Source organism: Pseudorasbora parva, chromosome 16, assembly GCF_024679245.1.
Source record: "Pseudorasbora parva isolate DD20220531a chromosome 16, ASM2467924v1, whole genome shotgun sequence".
Lineage (NCBI taxonomy): Eukaryota > Metazoa > Chordata > Actinopteri > Cypriniformes > Gobionidae > Pseudorasbora > Pseudorasbora parva.
Window position 1 is genome coordinate 3,669,163 of NC_090187.1, and position 20,301 is coordinate 3,689,463.

The window sequence follows — 20,301 nt, forward strand, 5'->3', positions numbered from 1 at the left end:
CACTACCTCATTAACATTTTTAACAGGCCTGTTTGCTTGTCTTTCCTACCCTCTGGTCATAATTATAACAGTCAATTAACCCTCAGAAAAAGGGCACAACAGTGAGGGAGCCAAACTATTAAACAGCGATTCACTAACTTTACTCATATTCACCTCGTCCTGTCTAGATGGAACATTATTGCTGGATAATTTGACAAAAAAAAAAAAAAAAAAAAAAAAAAAAAAAACTTGAGAATAAAAAAGACTTGTTTTTAAATATTATGTATATGTGTGTGTGTGTATTTCACTTTTTCTTCAAAGATACATATATGTATACATTGTATAACATAACGTACATTTTTTATTCTAAAATTTTATCTTATGCAATATTGCTTTTCAGATAGATAGATAGATAGATAGATAGATAGATAGATAGATAGATAGATAGATAGATAGATAGATAGATAGATAGATAGATAGATGATAGATAGATAGATAGATAGATAGATAGATAGATAGATAGATAGATAGATAGATAGATAGATAGATAGATAGATAGATAGATAGATAGATTGATAGACACAATAAGAGATAAATATATGCCTCTTTATTTAGAAAAGGAAAGAGAAATACATAAATCATGTTTTGTATATTGTAGTTTTGTTTGGTTCTTCTGTTTTTTTATTGTTTTATTTTTTCATTTTACATAATTCATTTGCTCTGTTCTTACTCTGGCCAGTAGTTATATTTGTATCTCATGTCATGCCATGTAGATTTCCACTATGTTCATCCATAAAGTAAAGCTTAGATCAATCCCTCAGCCCACACCACACACACATTTACAGTCTGCTTTGTGGCTTCATTAGCATATTTCTCTATCGAATGCTTCTTCATCTAACTAATACAAAGGTGAAATATCTCCACTGAAAAAGAATAAACATGCCTGACAACACACCAGAGACAATGAGAAGAGCCTGTATACCATACAAACTCAAGAGAAGGGAGGAAATCAATAGTGCAGTATGCAGATTGTGTGCTTCAATTTACAGTAAATAGCCAGAAAGCTAAAGCACATCTCTTTCATACTCAGGGGTCTCGTTTAGTGTTCGCTAACTAGGCCAAGGAATCCAATTCAATGTGCACTTTCAATTCTTCAAAATAAGATTTTTCTTCCTGTTATTAGTGAGAAAGACAACTGAGCTTGTTGCTCTGACGGCATTTGAGCAGCTTTAGGAAGGTCTCCATTTTGTGAGCGTCTTTCTTGAAGCAGGTGAGAAGGTTGTAGTCCCGAAGGACAGACTCCAGCACCTCCGGAGACTGTCCGTCGTACGGGGCCAGCGTCTGCTGGATGACGGATGAGGACGTCAGAATCCCTTCATCCAGCATCTGGGGAGAAACCGCTGTGAAATGATGCACATGAACAATGCCGCAACATGTGAGATGCTGAGTTCACATTGATTTACCTTGCGGATGAGGACCACCACCCCCTGCTGGAGGCTGAGCAGTTTATCAGACACCCACTTGGTCTTGTTGAGCAGAGCGTCGGGGGCGTCATCGTAACGATCAAGAGTGGTTTGCAGATAAAGCAGGGGTTCAATCCAAGACTGCACCAGTATCAGAACCGAGTGAAGCAGCCATTTATCCTGCAAGGAACACAATGAAGGGCTCAACAAAGGGCTCCAGTTATGAAAATACCAATATTCATTGATTTACTCGTCACATAAGAGTTTGTGACAACATTCTGTCACCTTCAGAACTTCTTCAGCACAAAAGGGCCATTTACTTCTACAGCAACTTCATTTTAAAGAACAGTTTATGGCAAAAGCTTCTGTTTAATGATAAACGTCTTATATGATTGCATAATACTTTTATCTTAAATGGGTTACTTCATATTTTTCTATTGATACTATTCATTTAATCATTGACTAAATTTTCCAGCTTTGCATGTTTTCACTGTTGTACGGTAGGAGGCGCGAATAGACATCTCCTGAACGATTACAGTATCTCCCGATCAAAACACAGGAAAAGAAGAAGCAGAAACGCACAGCACACACATTTTTAAATATTATAAGAAAAAAAAAAAAAGGATTCCTCGCCATGGTGCAAAAGCTTCTGGGTTTTAAAGGCAATGGGAGATGAGACTCTGATCGCAGGCTGTTTTTCCATTGTTAAACTAGCAAAAGTGGATTTGGACATGTCCTAAGTGCACCTGTGCCATGCGCTCAGATGTAAGCTGCAAAAACATCCCTTTCTGAACTTCTGACTTCAGAAGCACAAATCCACAAACTCCCGCATTTACACATTAATGAAGCACGTTTGGTGTTCAGAAACCAGCCCACAAAAGTCACGATGAACTATTCCTGAACACTAGAAAAAGATAATCACCTCGACCATTTCAGGATTTCTTTTGTGAACCTGTGTCAATGTGGCAGACTTTACAGAGAGGCTGTTATTGAAAGATGAGGCATCAGAAACTATACTACACCTGACAGGAAACCTGCAAGCCCTGATTTCACACGCGAAAGACATTTACAAGCACAGGTGCAAAGCATGTCCTGTTTAAAACTAAAGGTCAGAGAGAGAGTTGGAAATCACAGAAAAAAAAAAAAAAAGATTTTAAGTGGGTCTCAGGTATAAACAAACAAACACATAAATAATGAAATAAATGATGTGACCCCATTCACAGACTCCAAACTTTAAACGGACTAAACACTGTGAATACAGTAGTCAAGACTACATCCTTCATAAAGCAGCACAACCTCCCGGTGACGGCGAGGTGATGGGAGGTAATCCATTTTCAATGTTTGTGCAATGCTTATTATGTACTGGAGCTCCAGATGAATTTTCACAGACTAAAACGTCTGAATCAAATGGAAATATGTGTCTACTTTGGCTGCGTACAGTGGTGGCGTGACAAGACTCATTACCTAGGAAAAAGCTAAAGCACTTTGTGGGGAATGTTAAAATCTATTTCAGCAGGTGGAAAAAAAAAAAAGCTGTATTGAGAAGAGAACAGCCTATTTGGTGATAGAGGCAATTTTGTCCCGAAGAAAGTTTAGTCTCTCTAACTGTTGAAAGAGCTGTCACACAATAGTGCATTAGACGAACAAGACAGCATGTTGTCGCAGTCTTTCACACAATAGCAGTTAAACAGAGCTCATTTGTGCATTTGTTCCCGTTGACGCTTAACCTGTATTGAAATGCATGATTAACCTGCATATTCTCAACAGATCATGTGGTCTTTCAAGAATAATACCAAAAAAAAAAAAACATTTTTCTAAAACGATTATATTTTTCAGTATTTTGTCTTATTTATCAATCAGAGGGACCCTAAAACATATTTAATTTACTTGGGATGCAAAACAACAAAAAACTAAGTAAATTGTGGTCACAATTTGCTAATTCATTCCCTCAATTTATTAATCATGTGCACTTGACCCCATACTTGTTTAGCAAACCAAGGCAATAACTTACTTCAGTGTATGTTTTACTATTTTGCTAATAAATTAAAGATGGAACAAAATTCTAAAATATAACTTTAACCATGTCAAAATTCTTAGTACTGGAAATCAGGGCAAGAATGTGTCCAAATGAAGTAAGTTTATGCTTAAAACACACACACACACACACACACACACACACACACACACACACACACACACACACACACACACACACACACACACACACACACACACACACACACACACACATTCCATAGGCGTAATGGTTTTCATACTGTACAAACCGTATTTTCTATACCCCTACACTGCCCCTAAACCTACCCATCACAGGAAACATTCTGCATTTTTACTTTCTCAAAAAAAAACTCATCTTGTATGATTTATAAGCATATTCCTTGTAATACCTATGTAATACCCATGTCATTATACACATTTGTGTCCTCATATGTCATAAAAACATGCTCACACACACACACACACACACGCACGCACGCACGCACGCACGCACGCACGCACGCACGCACGCACGCACGCACGCACGCACGCACACACACACACACACACACACACACACACACACACACACACACACACACACACTAAGATATTTAGAATATTTAGGTTATAAGATTGCCACAACTTAGTTTAAAATAATATAAATACTTTTTTATCAGTCATAAGTTCTGAAGAATAATAGTGCAGACACAGCCTTCATTTGCGCAAAATATCAAATGAAGCATAATTTGAAAGTTTACACGTTCAACTGTACACACATGCTGCTTTACGTGTAGAAATCAAAAGAAATAGCTATACTTGGGTTTTATAGACTCAAGAGGTTTTAGACTTCCAGGGAAAGTTTACCTGGTTTGAAATGCAGCATATCCAGTTCTTAAAGGTGCCCTAGAATGAAAAACTGAATTAACCTTGCCATAGTGAAATAATAAGAGTTCAGTACATGGACATCACATACTGTGAGTCTCAAACACCATTGCCTCCTCCTTCTTATGTAAATCTTGTGAATCAAAAACTCAAAAGAAAAAAAAGTGTTTCTCAACATAAACCCAACCGTGACGCAAGCGTTGGGGATCATTAATATGCACGCCCCCAACATTTGCATCTGTCCAAACAAACATGACCCATGGTTGAGGTTTATTATAATCGGACACCACAACAAATCGTTTGTTTGTTCGGCCCATTTCAAGCAAGCTTCGCTCAGCGTCTTAAACTGAAGAAAGGGGCAATTACAACTGTATTCCTGCAAGCAGTAAGTCATTTATCCACTTATTGACTGTTTAAACTATTTCTGATTAAATTGAAAGTTTCTTAGAGAGACAGCATTGTCTAGATAACGCAAGATGCTTACAGTAAAAATAAGAAACTCCAAGTACCATACAAAACTAAATAATGTGTCTAATGACAAAGGGTAATATTATTTTGTATTACAAAATACAACCGTAGATACGTTACTTACAGATCGTTCACTCGATCCTTCTAGCAAACGTCACCTTTTCCACCATATAAGTTAAAACGATAGTCAATGGAGATTGATAAAATAGAGCTTACTTGTTTATTGGTGTTTTCAGATCACCCGCGCGAGAGAGAGTGAGAGTGAGAGAGAGAGAGAGAGAGAGAGAGAGAGAGAGAGAGAGAGAGAGAGAGAGAGAGAGAGAGAGAGAGACTTTTTGACTTTTAAAACACTTTAATTTACAAATATTACAGATATTACAAAAACAAAAAACAAACTAAAACATTTAAAAATTCATTTCATTTTACCAATTAAATATCAGATTCCCTGTTTCACCTACATTCACCAAAGCCCCTCCAAACCCCCATCTCCATTCGAAATAAAGCACATTATTGGTATGCTGATAGTAAGTATATTCAATGACCACTCTTGATTTTACTAAAGACTTAAAAAGGGTCACCATGTTCACATCCTCACCAGCATTTTTACACTGATGTGTTTTGAAAATTGCTAGTTTAGCTTGCCCTATTAAAAAATTGGCAAGTGTGCACTGTTGTTGCCAAGACCTCTTATATCGGCAACCCAATATAAATAAACTCTTAGTATAGGAGAAACCCAATTTCACAATAATCTTCTCCAATAATTCAAACAATGGGCTGAGTCTGAAACACTCACTAAACATATGAAACACAGAGTCAGGTGCTTTACAAAAAGGACATTCTGGGGAGACAGTATCATCAAGCTTCGAAATAAAAGAGTTTGAGGCAACAACACAATGCAGCAGCCTCCACTGAAGGTCGCCACATCTCTTCGAGATAGGAGGTTTGTACAACAATCTCCAGGATGGACAAACCTCTTCAGAAATGGATAACCAAGACCTCCATTTAGTGTCTGGTCTATCTTTCAGTTGTCTATAATGCACAGATTTAACACAGCCATGATACAGCTTTTTTTTTTCAATACAATGAAATACCAATTCCCCACAACCTTTCAGAAAATTTGTTTGACATTTATCATCATCAAACTCCCAATCTTTAAGAATAACCTTAAACTCAGGAAAAGTTTGACAAATAAAACCATTCTGAAACACATTATTGATGAAAGAAGTCAGCGTCATAGGAAAGGAGGTCTTAAAATTCTGAATTAATCCCTCAACAATTCTAACCGAAGTTATCCCAACCTGATTAGCTAGTTCAGGTTCAGTTCGCCACTGACCTTTCGTAATATCAATCAAGTCCATAACTTTGGTAATGCCAGCATTCAAAAATTTGTCAATTATAGATGATGATACATTAGATGGCATTTCAAAAAGGGGATTAAAAAAGAGAGGTTCTGCAATACCATAATGCTCATCCTCATGTCGAAGCAGTTTAAAACAATCCCATGATTTGAACACTGATTTATAAAAACTGAGAGGCAAAAAATGTGTCTTCTCCACAAATGATTTCTGCATCAAGAACAACTGCTTGTCAAGACCCATTCCTCCAACACTCTTGAGTATATACAGACCGAAAACAACCCAAGGTATTTGATCTGAAGAATACAGGAGTTTTTGTAGAGTGTGCAGCCTCATTGCCATTATTTTGGATTCTAAGTGTATTAATCCCTGCCCTCCCTCTGCCACAGGGAGATAAAGGACACCTGGAGGAAGCCAGTGGCAACCATCCCAAAAAAACTTTACAAATGCCTTTTGAACACCAGTAATTAGTTCTTTAGGAGGATCCAAAACAGTACATTTATGCCATAGCATCGAAGCTGCCAGGTTGTTTATAACCAAACATCTCCCTCTAAAGGAGAGTTGTGGCAGAATCCATCGCCACTTCTGAAGTCTACAGATCACTCGATCAGATAGACCTTCCCAGTTCTTTTCGGTGTAACTTTTAGTCCCAAAATGAAGACCAAGGACTTTAAAGCCATCTCGGGCCCATCTGCATTGCTGTGGCAGCTGAGGAGGTCCCACGCCCTGCCAGTCTCCCAACAGCAAAGATGCACATTTTCCCCAGTTAATACGTGCAGATGAAGCTTGTTGAAATCTATCTAAAGAAGATATCAATCTTGAAACATCATCTGAATCTTTTATAACTATTGTTATATCATCAGCGTACGCTGTTAATTTAACTGGATCTGCACTAGGGAAAATGGGTACATTAACACCATGTAGTTGCCTCCTCAGTGAAACCAGGAGAGGCTCAATAGAAATTGCATACAGAAGCCCTGAAAGAGGGCACCCCTGCCTTATTCCCCTGTTTACAGAAAAAGGCCTTGTTAACGAACCATTAAGTCTTAACATGCTGTAAATGTCCTTATATAACAACTGGATGAGAGAAACAAAATAAGGACCAAAACCAAAGGCTTCCAGGGTCTTAAATAAATATTGATGGTCCACCCTGTCGAATGCCTTTTCTTGATCCAATGAAAGAAGACCAATGTCCAAATTGTGCATTTTTGCAACTGTAATTATGTCTCTCAGCAAGAAAAGATTATCAAATATCGATCTTTTGGGGATACAAAAAGTCTGATCTTTGTGAATGACTGATGCCATGCAGTTCTTAAGTCTATTAGTCAATGCCTTTGATAAAATTTTGAAATCAGCACAGATCAATGATACCGGGCGCCAGTTCTTTAGACACCCAAGATCACCCTTCTTTGGAATTAATGTCAGAATTGCCCTTCGACAACTCAAAGGGAGAGTTCCTTGATCAATGCATTCAAGAAAAACATCATAAAGGTCTTGTCCAATTATATTCCAGAAACACTTATAAAATTCTGCTGAAAGTCCATCCAAACCGGGTGATTTCCCAGCACTCATCTCCTGAACAGCTTGAGAAAGTTCTCCAAACGACAAAGAACTGTCCAAGTCGTCACGCTCCTCTTCAGATATCTTAGATAAGTCACTTAAGAATTCACCAACTGCTGCTTCATCACAGGTTTCAGAGGAGTATAAATCGTTGTAAAAGGAAAGAGCATAACGTTGTATTTCCCGTTGGTCAGTTGTAACTCTGCCACCTGGAATCTTCAATTGATGAAAGATTTTATTTTCTCTTGACTTTTTTTCAAGTCCAAAAAAAAAGACTGTAGGAGCATCCATATCATTCAGCTGGGCAAACCTGGTCCTTAAAAGTGCCATTTTTCCTCTTTCCTCCAATAAATTCTTTAAAAGAAGCTTATCTCTTGCCACAGAGTCAATAGAAGATGAATTATTATGGGTAGAGTCACTGCTTTGCCCAAGGATGTCTTGTTCGAGAATCTTCATTTTTTCTTTAAGGGCTGTAGTACTATGTGCAGTGAACTGTTGGCAGAAGGACTTAATTTGAGCTTTGCCATTGTCCCACCATTGACTCAACGACTGAAATTGGCATCTCTCCTCTCTCCAAGTTTTCCAGAAAAGATTAAAAGAGTGAATAAAGGTGCAGTCCTGCAATAATCTATTATTAAAGTGCCAGTGTGACTTAGAGAATCCAGAAAATGAGACAGAAACTACAATAGACAAATAGTGATGATCAGAAAGAAAAGATGGCGAAATCGAGCTACTAAAAAACCTACCCCTATTGCTTTTTGCAACATAGACACGGTCAAGTCTAGCTCCAGACAAATGATTGGAATTAGCTTTTAGCCATGTATACTGCTTGACCCCAGGAAAAGCCTCCCTCCACAAATCAACTAAATTGAAATCATTAATTAATTTCTTTAAAATCTTAGCTGAAGATGGGTGCGGTTCATCATGATTCCTGTCTAGATCCGGATTAACAGTACAATTAAAATCACCACCAAGTACAATAATATTTCCCAAAGGACACTGTGCCAATGCATTAGAAAGTATTCTGAAAAAAATGATACGTTCTCGACCAACATTTGGTGCATACACATTAAAAAAAGAAAAATGTGTATCACCCAAGACAATATCAGCCCTCAGAATCCGACCAGGCATTACTTCAACCATGTCTGCTTGACTACAGACACTTGGGGAAAAAAGGATGGCAACACCTGCACTAATGTTTGTTCCATGACTTAATAAAACATCGCCTTTCCAGTCACCAACCCATTGTACCTCATTCTGCTGATCTGTATGTGTTTCCTGTAATAGAATTACATCTGCCTTCTTTAAACGCAAATAATCAAATAAAGTCGTTCTCTTTTCACTACCCCGACAACCATTGATATTAAAAGTCCCAATGTTTAAGGTTGTCATAAGTAAAGAAAAGATTAAGCAAAGAACCAGCCAAAATATCACCCTGTTAACTGACATGATCCTATTAATATTTTTTAACTTCTAATCTTTTTTTAACCAAACTAACATGTTTCTTGAGTCTATATCGTTTTTGTTGATCAAGCTCCTCCAATGAAGCTTTTTTCATAGCAATGACACAGGAATCAACAAAAAGCTGCAAATCAGAAAAATATTTTTCCAATTTTGGTTTTCGCTGATTAAAAGTGCTTTCCAGAAAATCATTAATTTGTTGCACCGTATAATAAGGTGGCTTCATTAGAAGACTACTTTTCCTGTCTGCGTTGCTCCCTTGTGAACTGACATCAGTGTAAAGATCATCAATATCAGATTCCTCACTGTCAGAATCCATATCTATGGACTGAGTGTCAGCTCCCTCGGTGATCTGGACCACCTCACCCAGTGCCAGACCAGCCGGTGCGAGCGAGTCCTCGAGTCCCGCGAGCTCAGCTGGCTCTCCCGGCCGCTCTAGATCGCTTGTTCCCGCATCGGCGATCTTTAATGCACCGCTAGTCTCACTGCTGGCATTATCAAGTTCACTAACGCTCACCGAACTATTTTCTGCAACCTCAGCATGACTGTTCGTTGCGTGCCCTTCCGGATATTCTTCACCCTTAGACAAAGAATCAGATACAGCGCGCTCATCGGTTTTATTGCCTGAATCCTGATTAATATTTACCGAGGTAGTAGCCACTATCTCCGCAGGTATATTAGGTTCAGTCTCATTCTGATTAGCCACCTTATTAGATGGGCATTTCTTTTTTGTGTGACCAAAAATCCCACAAGAGAAACATTTCATTGACTCCGTACTGATAAAAATCGTATAATCTTTTCCTTCCAAAGTCAATTTCACTGAAACATCTAAATTTTGAAATTCAACATTCAAAATCATGAAAGTTTGACGCCTAAAGGACATCACATGCTTCAAATCGGGATTTTTAACCCCAAGAGGAATCATTTTAATCGGCATCAATATTTTACCATAGCGGCCAAGTAGTCGCTCAAGTGAGTCATTGGAAATGAACGGAGGAACATTAGACAGAATGACCTTTTTAGAAGGGCTCGACAGCGGTAAAACGGGCAGAAAAGCATCACCAACAGACAAACCAACTTCTACTAAATGATGAACCATAGACTCTTCTTTCAAAAACACAACGAAAGCTTTATTCATTCTAGAAGCTGACAATATGTTACGAGCACCTATTTCACTACTAATAGCAGTCAAGCAGTCTTCAACTGAGATAGATCCATCAGGAACACATTTACAGCCGTTCCGGGCGGTTAACGTAGCAAACCCGTCAGAATCCGCCGACATTTTGCACTTACCCCTACCAGTTTTAAATAACTAGAAGGCAAATTAAACTAAATTACTATAGAAAGAGGAAAAAGAAAAGTAAACTCACTCAAAAAGCCGCCACACGCGCTCAAACACTCACGCGCTCCACCCAGTCACTCCGCACATCCGCACACGCGCACTCACGCAGAGAGAGAGAGAGAGAGAGAGAGAGCATGCATATGGTTGCCATTGGACATGTTTAGGTAAAACACCAGATAGTATACAAGTTCTTCTCTGATTGGGGGATTTAATGACTGAAATCTGGCAACCGCACGAACGCGAGCTCTCTCTCGTGTGCAGATGATCTAAAAACATCAATAAACAAGTAAGCTGTATTTTATCAGTCTCCATTTGAGATGTTCTGCTTAAAGTGTCCTACAGTCGGTCTGTGTTCTGTCAGGGCGGTCAGGACTCACGAGCCACTTCACTGAACTGCTGTGAGCTGCTGAAATAAGCCAATCAGAGCAGAGCTCAACATTAATATTCATGACTCTTCCAAATAAGGCAACAACAGAGCATTACATCCTAGGGACAATTTTTAGGGTTGCAAATGGACCTGTAAAACTGTATCTGGACAAATTCTGCCCTTAAATAAGCCACATACCCTCTATGCAGATATCAGAGAACAATTTAACATATTGTTTCAACTCATTCTAGGGCACCTTTAATTTTGATAATTTCTTCCTCCTTTCTTTTTTCTAATCAATGAAACACACACTAGGCGACCCACTCCCATCTCCTCACCGATATCTGCTGAATCTCGCTCTTGGAGCCTGGGATCGGGAAGGGCTTGCTGTGGCACGTGTTTCCTCCCTGATTCCTCAAAGCATACAGAGGGTACGGGACAAACATCTCCTCCTGTTAAACACACGGTGACAAGGGTTGACTGCAGTCTTCCTTTATCTGTTTTAGGGGTTGTGAATGCCACATACATTTTGACTAACCTATGAGTTTCAAAGCAGTACACAAGACACACAAACACACACACACACACACCACTTCAGGCATTTCTCATAAGTATCTGAATGGAGATTTGGAATGAGAAATGAAATTATACCAATATTCTCTGCATGTTTTCCCAGCGCAAAGAGACAATCCACCTAAGAACGGTGAAATAATCTGACAAGACTGATAGGCATCTCACAGTGTTTATAATGAGTCTGATTATTCATTAAGATTATAGTCTCATTAATTCAAAGTCATACACACAGCCGGCAATGATGAGGCAAGGTTGATTAAATGAGACAGAATAATGACATTAAATGAAAGAAAACTTGCTATCAGTCTGGCTAATAATATCTCAGCTGATTAGATGAAATTAAATTGGTTATCTGATTCTGTGTTAAGAAAAAAAAAAAACACTTTATTTGTATAGTTCCCTTTAGACATTCTGTTGTCCATCAGTGACATTGCATATACACTGTAAAAAAAGTTGTTTTTTTGTTGGTTTAACATAAAAAGTAAGTAAACTGCTGGCCTTAAAATGTAGAGTTTATTGAAATTAAAAATTTGAGTTGATACAATGAAGGACATTTGTTTAATAAATAGAAACTGAAACTGAGGCATCTACATGTCAAATTATTTTACTAACCTGAGCCATAACCTGTCTACTAATACTCAACTATAACTCTAATGAGCGTTAGTATAGATCTAGTCAACCGAATGTCTATGAGGGACAATCTCAAAGTGTGAACATCATGCAGAGATTTAGCAACATTTCATTTGCAAACTTTAACTGCATATGCTGTAGTAAATCATTCCATATGTTGTAGTGCTGCACAGTGAATATGTAATGAAGACTTAGATCAATAAACTTCGGTTGATTGACAGAGGGTTCACTCACAAAGAGAGTGCACGACTCTTCAGAGACGCGGTAGATGAGCTCCGCATGTTGGATGACACGATCTAGAAGTTTCTCTTGGGAGATTGAAACACAGTGGTTGAGAGATCCGGCCTCGTCCTTGCAGTCCAGAGGAACGGCATGGGAAGCCCAGAAGCGCCACAGCGGCATGCAACACAGCCAGACCTGCAGAACTAATTAAACACACACACACACACGACAAGATAACCACCCTGCAACAGAGTAATTCACTGCTACACATGATTTGGAAATTCTGAAATATGTTTGCTTCTGTAGATTACACAGTTCATTACGTCTTTGTAATATGTTTAAAAAGCTAGCAATATTTTATGTACAAAGCTAATGCATTTCTCCCAGGCTATAGCTGTAGGCAAAAAAAGTGAATAAAGATCTAAAGTCAATGTACCTTTAACCCTGTTCATTTTGGACAGATTCTTCTATAGCCACTTTCCTGCATTAGAGGCGCACACACTGCCTTTATATATCAGTCAGAGGTGGATAGACCAATCCATAGAGCCATAAATTAATGAATTCACCTGCTTAAATGTAAGAAGAGCATGGCCTTCTCTTCAGACTCCTTCATATGCAGACATTTTAACCTGAGATGTGACAGATACCTCAGAGAAGATGAGAAGGCCAGTGAAGGATGAGTAATGCCACCAAAAATAACACAATTTTCATTAATGAATGGGAAGTTACTAAAAATATAGCTTCTCAAGATACAAGCAACTTATTTATAGTTAAGCAACGGTCAAGCTGTGCTTTTAGCAAAATAAGTTGTCTGTTATAAGCTACAAAAATATGCTTATACAGTATGTTAGGGTGAATTCAGGGTGCTGACTTTTCCAAGTCATCTCAATGGCAAAAAGTGTCCCAGTCACCCTGAGTTCACCCTACATATGTTGGTTGCACTTTATTTTACAGTATACACACACACATAAAGAGTATAATAAGTAAATAACCACTTAAACTCTGTGGACCCTGTAGGGTCGGGAATGACATTGTCATGTACTTACTTTCGATTTTAAATGTCTGTGGAGGAGCTATGACCTCATATGTGGTACCATTTGAAAGCTTAGAGTCTGTTCTTTCTGGAGATAAGCATCACTTTGGCATTTATTTTACACAAAGTAATGAATTCACACAAAATTACTCTTATGTCATTTCCGCCTGGATTTGGCCTACCCATTGAAAAGCCTCCCATACACACATACAGTGGTCTAAGTTCAAAATGTTGCTATCATTTTACAGGAAACCCCTTAAAGTTACATAAAACACTTCTAAAAGTGATAAACAGGTAAGTATATGTCGTCTAAGCTGTTATAACCCCCCCAAAAATTAGGCGCTTTTTGATTTTTTTATATAAATTAATTTTTGAAAGTGTGTAACTCAGGCCCTGTGTGCTCTAGGACCCTGCAGACACTTTGGGCTGCTTTCAGCATGATTAATTCATTTATTGACACTGGGATATTGCATTTATATCACTGTATATGGTGGTGGGAGGGGGTAGCAGGGTCAGGGGAGGGGGGAAAAAGGGGGAAAAAGGGGGTCATCCCTTCAGACCCATTTGAGTAAATCTGACAACATGACACGGACAAACTTCTTTTTTCCACTATTTTCTGTAATTTTGTGGAAATAGCCCAAAGTGTCTGCAGGTTCCTAGAGCACACAGGGCCTGAGTTACACACTTTCAAAAATGAATTTATGGAAGAAAAAAATCTAAAAGTGCCTACTTTTTTTTTTTGGGGGGGGGGGGGGGGGTATTACAGCTTAGTCAGCATATACTTACATGTTTATGATTTTTAGCAGTGTTTTATGTAACTTCAAAGGGTTTCGTGTAAAATGACACCAACATTTTGAACTTAGACCACTGTCTGTGTGTATGGGAAGCTTTTTAATTTGGGTAAGCCAAATCCAGACGGAAATCCCCCAAAAATGGCAAGGAGTGTAAACTGATAAAACATATTTACCAACAATGGTACTCTATCAGAGCTCACCTACCAAAGAATATATAAAATGAAATAAAATGAAAAAAAAAAAATAATAATAAAAAAATAAAATAAAAATAAAAAATAAAAAAAATAAAACAGGCATCTGATCATCTGTTTTAAATCTCCTTTTTTCCCTTTTTTTTTTTTTTTTTTTTTTTGTAAAAGCTTGCATCGTATTATCGTTGTAATATATTTATTTAATGTATTTATTGAGCATTTGATATGATTTTCTTTTTTGAGCCGTTTTCCTGCCGGCGGGGAAGCAGGCGATCATGTTCCGGCTGCTGTCTTGATGAGATGAGGTGATTTTTTCTCAGTGATATTCAAGTTTTTTAAAGATCTGCCCGTAGATGCTACAGGCTGCCAGCCAAAATAATCTCTCTCAGAACCTTATCCACATCGGGATACTGAAATAATGCCATAGCAGGTGGGCGGCGGACATCATTAAGCTCTGGATATTGCAATTCTCTTCTCGATTATGATTTGTCCTACATAGCTGAGTCCCAAAACCACACAAATGTGCCTTAATACAATTTGAGCGTCAAAAGGGATGGATTGAGTCTGTCAATTTCAGAATTAAGCCCACTTTGCTGGTCTGATTTCCATTACAGTGGAACCAACAGACATTGTATTACAGCTTAGCACTGTGTTTGTCTAGTTATGTAAACCAAAATACCTACTCTATAATAACAGTTTAATAAAAGTTACATTTTCGGGGGAAAAGGCAGCATGTTTCAGACAAAATAAATAAATAAATAGACAATTACTTGGCAACAAAAAACTTAATATGGTATTATTTTCAAAACTTGTGCTGCTCTACAGTAAACTGTGATTGAGACTGAATTGATCTTAATAACAGTCTCTATTTGTCTTGTCCTTTCTTTGTCTTTTGGAACGAATCAGTGATTTGTAAGGGTCACAGCAGTTCGCTTCACAGTTTTCTAAAAGGGTCTGTCTCATTGCCAATGAGAATGGGAGGCCGAGAAACAGTAGCTGGATGAAGACTCACACGTACGCAGGTGGACGTCAGAAAGCTGTTATTTATTCACACATCTTCCTTCACACACCTGCAGCCCAAAGTGTTTCCTCACCCGTCCGGCAAAAAACATTCAAACATCTTAATCTCTTAATCTAGTCCTAATCTCAGTCCATGTGTCAGTTTTCATCTCGTTAAAGTGTTTTTTGACTGGGGTAAGAGCTGTGCTGACATAAATACACTACATTAATAATTACGTAAATATTTAACTGCTTCTTACTTTGTACTTTAGGTATGCTTTCCCATACAGATATCTTACAGTACAAACATGTAAAGTACTCCTGCAGTCAGAATTATGATCCCTTTAAACTCACATTGTTATCAGATATGTGCATTAACTATATGTAATCAATAATGCGCTGAAGCTAAACAAGGACCGCCCCCCTCATGTCCATGTTGCACACGGAAAAATAAAAATAAATCAATCAATGCATCAATAAATGTAAAAATAAAAACACGTGGGAATAAATAAATGTAAAAAAATAAATGAACGCATAAATATGATTCCTTTGTGCTGTGTTGATTTCGTTGTGTTGTGGTGATTTCGTTGTGTTGTGGTGATTTCGTCGAGTTGTGGTGATTTCATTGTGTTGTGGAGATTTCGTTGTGTTGTGGTGATTTCGTCGAGTTGTGGTGATTTCGTTGTGCTGTGGTGATTTCGTTGTGCTGTGGTGATTTCGTTGTGTTGTGGTGATTTCGTTGTGTTGTGGTGATTTCGTTGTGTTGTGGAGATTTCGTTATGTTGATTTCGTTGTGTTGTGGTGATTTCGTTGTGCTGTGGTGATTTCGTTGTGTTGTGGTGATTTCGTTGTGTTGTGGTGATTTCGTTGTGTTGTGGAGATTTCGTTATGTTGATTTCGTTGTGTTGTGGTGATTTTGTTGTGTTGTGGTGATTTCGTTGTGTTGTGGTGATTTCGTTGTGTTGTGGTGATTTCGTTGTGTTGTGGTGATTTCGTTGTGTTGTGGTGATTTCGTTGTGCTGTGGTGATTTCGTTGAGTTGTGGAGATTTCGTTGTGTTGTAGTGATTTCGTTGTGTTGTGGAGATTTCGTTGTGTTGTAGTGATTTCGTTGAGTTGTGGAGATTTCGTTGTGCTGTGGTGATTTCGTTGTGTTGTGGTGATTTCGTTGTGTTGTGGTGATTTCGTTGTGTTGATTTCGTTGTGTTGTGGTGATTTCGTTATGTTGATTTCGTTGTGTTGTGGTGATTTTGTTGTGTTGTGGTGATTTTGTTGTGTTGTGGTGATTTCGTTGTGTTGTGGTGATTTCGTTGTGTTGTGGTGATTTCGTTATGTTGATTTCGTTGTGTTGTGGTGATTTTGTTGTGTTGATTTCGTTGTGTTGTGGTGATTTAGTTGTGTTGATTTCGTTGTGTTGTGGTGATTTCGTTGTGTTGATTTCGTTGTGTTGTGGTGATTTCGTTGTGTTGATTTCGTTGTGTTGTGGTGATTTCGTTGTGTTGTAGTGATTTTGTTGTGTTGTTGTGATTTCGTTGTGTTGTGGTGATTTCGTTGTGTTGTGGTGATTTCGTTGTGTTGTGGTGATTTCGTTGTGTTGTGGTGTTTTCGTTGTGTTGTGGTGATTTCGTTGTGCTGTGGTGATTTCATTGTGTTGTGGTGATTTCGTTGTGTTGTGGTGATTTCGTTATGTTGTGATTTCGTTGTGTTGTGGTGATTTCGTTGTGTTGTGGTGATTTCGTTGTGCTGTGGTTATTTCGTTATGTTGTGGTGAGTTGTGTTGTGGTGATTTCGTTGTGTTGTGGTGATTTCGTTGTGTTGTGGTGATTTCGTTGTGTTGTGGTGATTTCGTTGTGTTGTGGTGTTTTCGTTGTGTTGTGGTGATTTCGTTGTGTTGTGGTGATTTCGTTGTGTTGTGGTGTTTTCGTTGTGTTGTGGTGATTTCGTTGTGTTGTGGTGATTTTGTTGTGTTGTGGTGATTTCGTTGTGTTGTGGTGTTTCCGTTGTGTTGCGGTGATTTCGTTGTGTTGTGGTGATTTCGTTGTGTTGCGGTGATTTCGTTGTGTTGTGGTGATTTCGTTGTGTTGTGGTGATTTCGTTGTGTTGTGGTGATTCCGTTGTGTTGTGATGATTTTGTTGTGTTGTGGTGATTTCGTTGTGTTGTGGTGTTTCCGTTGTGTTGTGGTGATTTTGTTGTGCTGTGGTGATTTTGTTGTGTTGTGGTGTTGTGGTGATTTCGTTGTGTTGTGGTGATTTCGTTGTGTTGTGGTGATTTTGTTGTGTTGTGGTGATTTCGTTGTGTTGTGGTGATTTCGTTGTGTTGTGTTGATTTCGTTGTGCTGTGGTGATTTCGTTGTGTTGTGGTGATTTCGTTGTGCTGTGGTGATTTCGTTGTGTTGTGGTGATTTCGTTGTGTTGTGGTGATTTCGTTGTGTTGTGATGATTTCGTTGTGTTGTGGTGATTTTGTTGTGTTGTGGTGTTTCCGTTGTGTTGTGGTGATTTTGTTGTGTTGTGGTGATTTCGTTGTGTTGTGGTGATTTCGTTGTGTTGTGGTGATTTCGTTGTGTTGTGGTTATTTCGTTATGTTGTGGTGAGTTGTGTTGTGGTGATTTCGTTGTGTTGTGGTGATTTCGTTGTGTTGTGGTGATTTCGTTGTGTTGTGGTGATTTCGTTGTGTTGTGGTGATTTCGTTGTGTTGTGGTGATTTCGTTGTGTTGTGGTTATTTCGTTATGTTGTGGTGAGTTGTGTTGTGGTGATTTCGTTGTGTTGTGGTGATTTCGTTGTGTTGTGGTGATTTCGTTGTGTTGTGGTGATTTCGTTGTGTTGTAGTGATTTCGTTGAGTTGTGGAGATTTCGTTGTGCTGTGGTGATTTCGTTGTGTTGTGGTGATTTCGTTGTGTTGTGGTGATTTCGTTGTGTTGATTTCGTTGTGTTGTGGTGATTTCGTTATGTTGATTTCGTTGTGTTGTGGTGATTTTGTTGTGTTGTGGTGATTTTGTTGTGTTGTGGTGATTTCGTTGTGTTGTGGTGATTTCGTTGTGTTGTGGTGATTTCGTTATGTTGATTTCGTTGTGTTGTGGTGATTTTGTTGTGTTGATTTCGTTGTGTTGTGGTGATTTAGTTGTGTTGATTTCGTTGTGTTGTGGTGATTTCGTTGTGTTGATTTCGTTGTGTTGTGGTGATTTCGTTGTGTTGATTTCGTTGTGTTGTGGTGATTTCGTTGTGTTGTAGTGATTTTGTTGTGTTGTTGTGATTTCGTTGTGTTGTGGTGATTTCGTTGTGTTGTGGTGATTTCGTTGTGTTGTGGTGATTTCGTTGTGTTGTGGTGTTTTCGTTGTGTTGTGGTGATTTCGTTGTGCTGTGGTGATTTCATTGTGTTGTGGTGATTTCGTTGTGTTGTGGTGATTTCGTTATGTTGTGATTTCGTTGTGTTGTGGTGATTTCGTTGTGTTGTGGTGATTTCGTTGTGCTGTGGTTATTTCGTTATGTTGTGGTGAGTTGTGTTGTGGTGATTTCGTTGTGTTGTGGTGATTTCGTTGTGTTGTGGTGATTTCGTTGTGTTGTGGTGATTTCGTTGTGTTGTGGTGTTTTCGTTGTGTTGTGGTGATTTCGTTGTGTTGTGGTGATTTCGTTGTGTTGTGGTGTTTTCGTTGTGTTGTGGTGATTTCGTTGTGTTGTGGTGATTTTGTTGTGTTGTGGTGATTTCGTTGTGTTGTGGTGTTTCCGTTGTGTTGCGGTGATTTCGTTGTGTTGTGGTGATTTCGTTGTGTTGCGGTGATTTCGTTGTGTTGTGGTGATTTCGTTGTGTTGTGGTGATTTCGTTGTGTTGTGGTGATTCCGTTGTGTTGTGATGATTTTGTTGTGTTGTGGTGATTTCGTTGTGTTGTGGTGTTTCCGTTGTGTTGTGGTGATTTTGTTGTGCTGTGGTGATTTTGTTGTGTTGTGGTGTTGTGGTGATTTCGTTGTGTTGTGGTGATTTCGTTGTGTTGTGGTGATTTTGTTGTGTTGTGGTGATTTCGTTGTGTTGTGGTGATTTCGTTGTGTTGTGTTGATTTCGTTGTGCTGTGGTGATTTCGTTGTGTTGTGGTGATTTCGTTGTGCTGTGGTGATTTCGTTGTGTTGTGGTGATTTCGTTGTGTTGTGGTGATTTCGTTGTGTTGTGATGATTTCGTTGTGTTGTGGTGATTTTGTTGTGTTGTGGTGTTTCCGTTGTGTTGTGGTGATTTTGTTGTGTTGTGGTGATTTCGTTGTGTTGTGGTGATTTCGTTGTGTTGTGGTGATTTCGTTGTGTTGTGGTTATTTCGTTATGTTGTGGTGAGTTGTGTTGTGGTGATTTCGTTGTGTTGTGGTGATTTCGTTGTGTTGTGGTGATTTCGTTGTGTTGTGGTGATTTCGTTGTGTTGTGGTGATTTCGTTGTGTTGTGGTGATTTCGTTGTGTTGTGGTTATTTCGTTATGTTGTGGTGAGTTGTGTTGTGGTGATTTCGTTGTGTTGTGGTGATTTCGTTGTGTTGTGGTGATTTCGTTGTGTTGTGGTGATTTCGTTGTGTTGTGGTGATTTTGTTGTGTTGTGGTGATTTCGTTGTGTTGTGGCGATTTCGTTGTGTTGTGGCGATTCCGTTGTGTTGTGGTGATTTCGTTGTGTTGTGGTGATTTCGTTGTGTTGTGGTGATTTCGTTGTGTTGTGGTGATTTCGTTGTGTTGTGGTGATTTCGTTGTGTTGTGGTGATTTCGTTGTGTTGTGGTGATTTCGTTGTGTTGTGGTGATTTCGTTGTGTTGTGGTGATTTCGTTGTGTTGTGGTGATTTCGTTGTGTTGTGGTGATTTCGTTGTGTTGTGGTGATTTCGTTGTGCTGTGGTGATTTCGTTGTGCTGTGGCGATTTTGTTGTGTTGTGGCGATTTCGTTGTGTTGTGGTGATTTCGTTGTGTTGTGGTGATTTCGTTGTGTTGTGGTGATTTCGTTGTGTTGTGGTGATTTCGTTGTGTT

General features: G+C 38.8%; 1 protein-coding gene across 1 annotated transcript; it reads right to left on the minus strand.

The window, feature by feature from the left end:
* Positions 1-1,158: 1,158 nt before the first annotated feature.
* Positions 1,159-12,979, minus strand: smtla (somatolactin alpha). The gene is made up of 5 exons (XM_067419405.1): positions 12,867-12,979; positions 12,313-12,503; positions 11,214-11,327; positions 1,443-1,622; positions 1,159-1,365 (listed from the first exon to the last, which is right to left on the minus strand). Exons 2-5 carry the CDS (start codon positions 12,478-12,480, stop codon positions 1,159-1,161), a joined length of 669 nt encoding a protein of 222 aa, XP_067275506.1. The 5' UTR covers positions 12,481-12,503; positions 12,867-12,979.
* Between the last annotated feature and the right edge of the window lie 7,322 nt (positions 12,980-20,301).

Coding starts and splice junctions, on each gene's coding strand:
- smtla (XM_067419405.1), bottom strand. CDS start 12,480: ATGCCGCTGTGGCGCTTCTGGGCTTCCCATGCCGTTCCTCTGGACTGC. Junction 11,328..12,312: donor AAGAGTCGTGCACTCTCTTT/GTGAGTGAACCC, acceptor TGTGTTTAACAG/GAGGAGATGTTTGTCCCGTA. Junction 1,623..11,213: donor GCGAGATTCAGCAGATATCG/GTGAGGAGATGG, acceptor TGTTCCTTGCAG/GATAAATGGCTGCTTCACTC.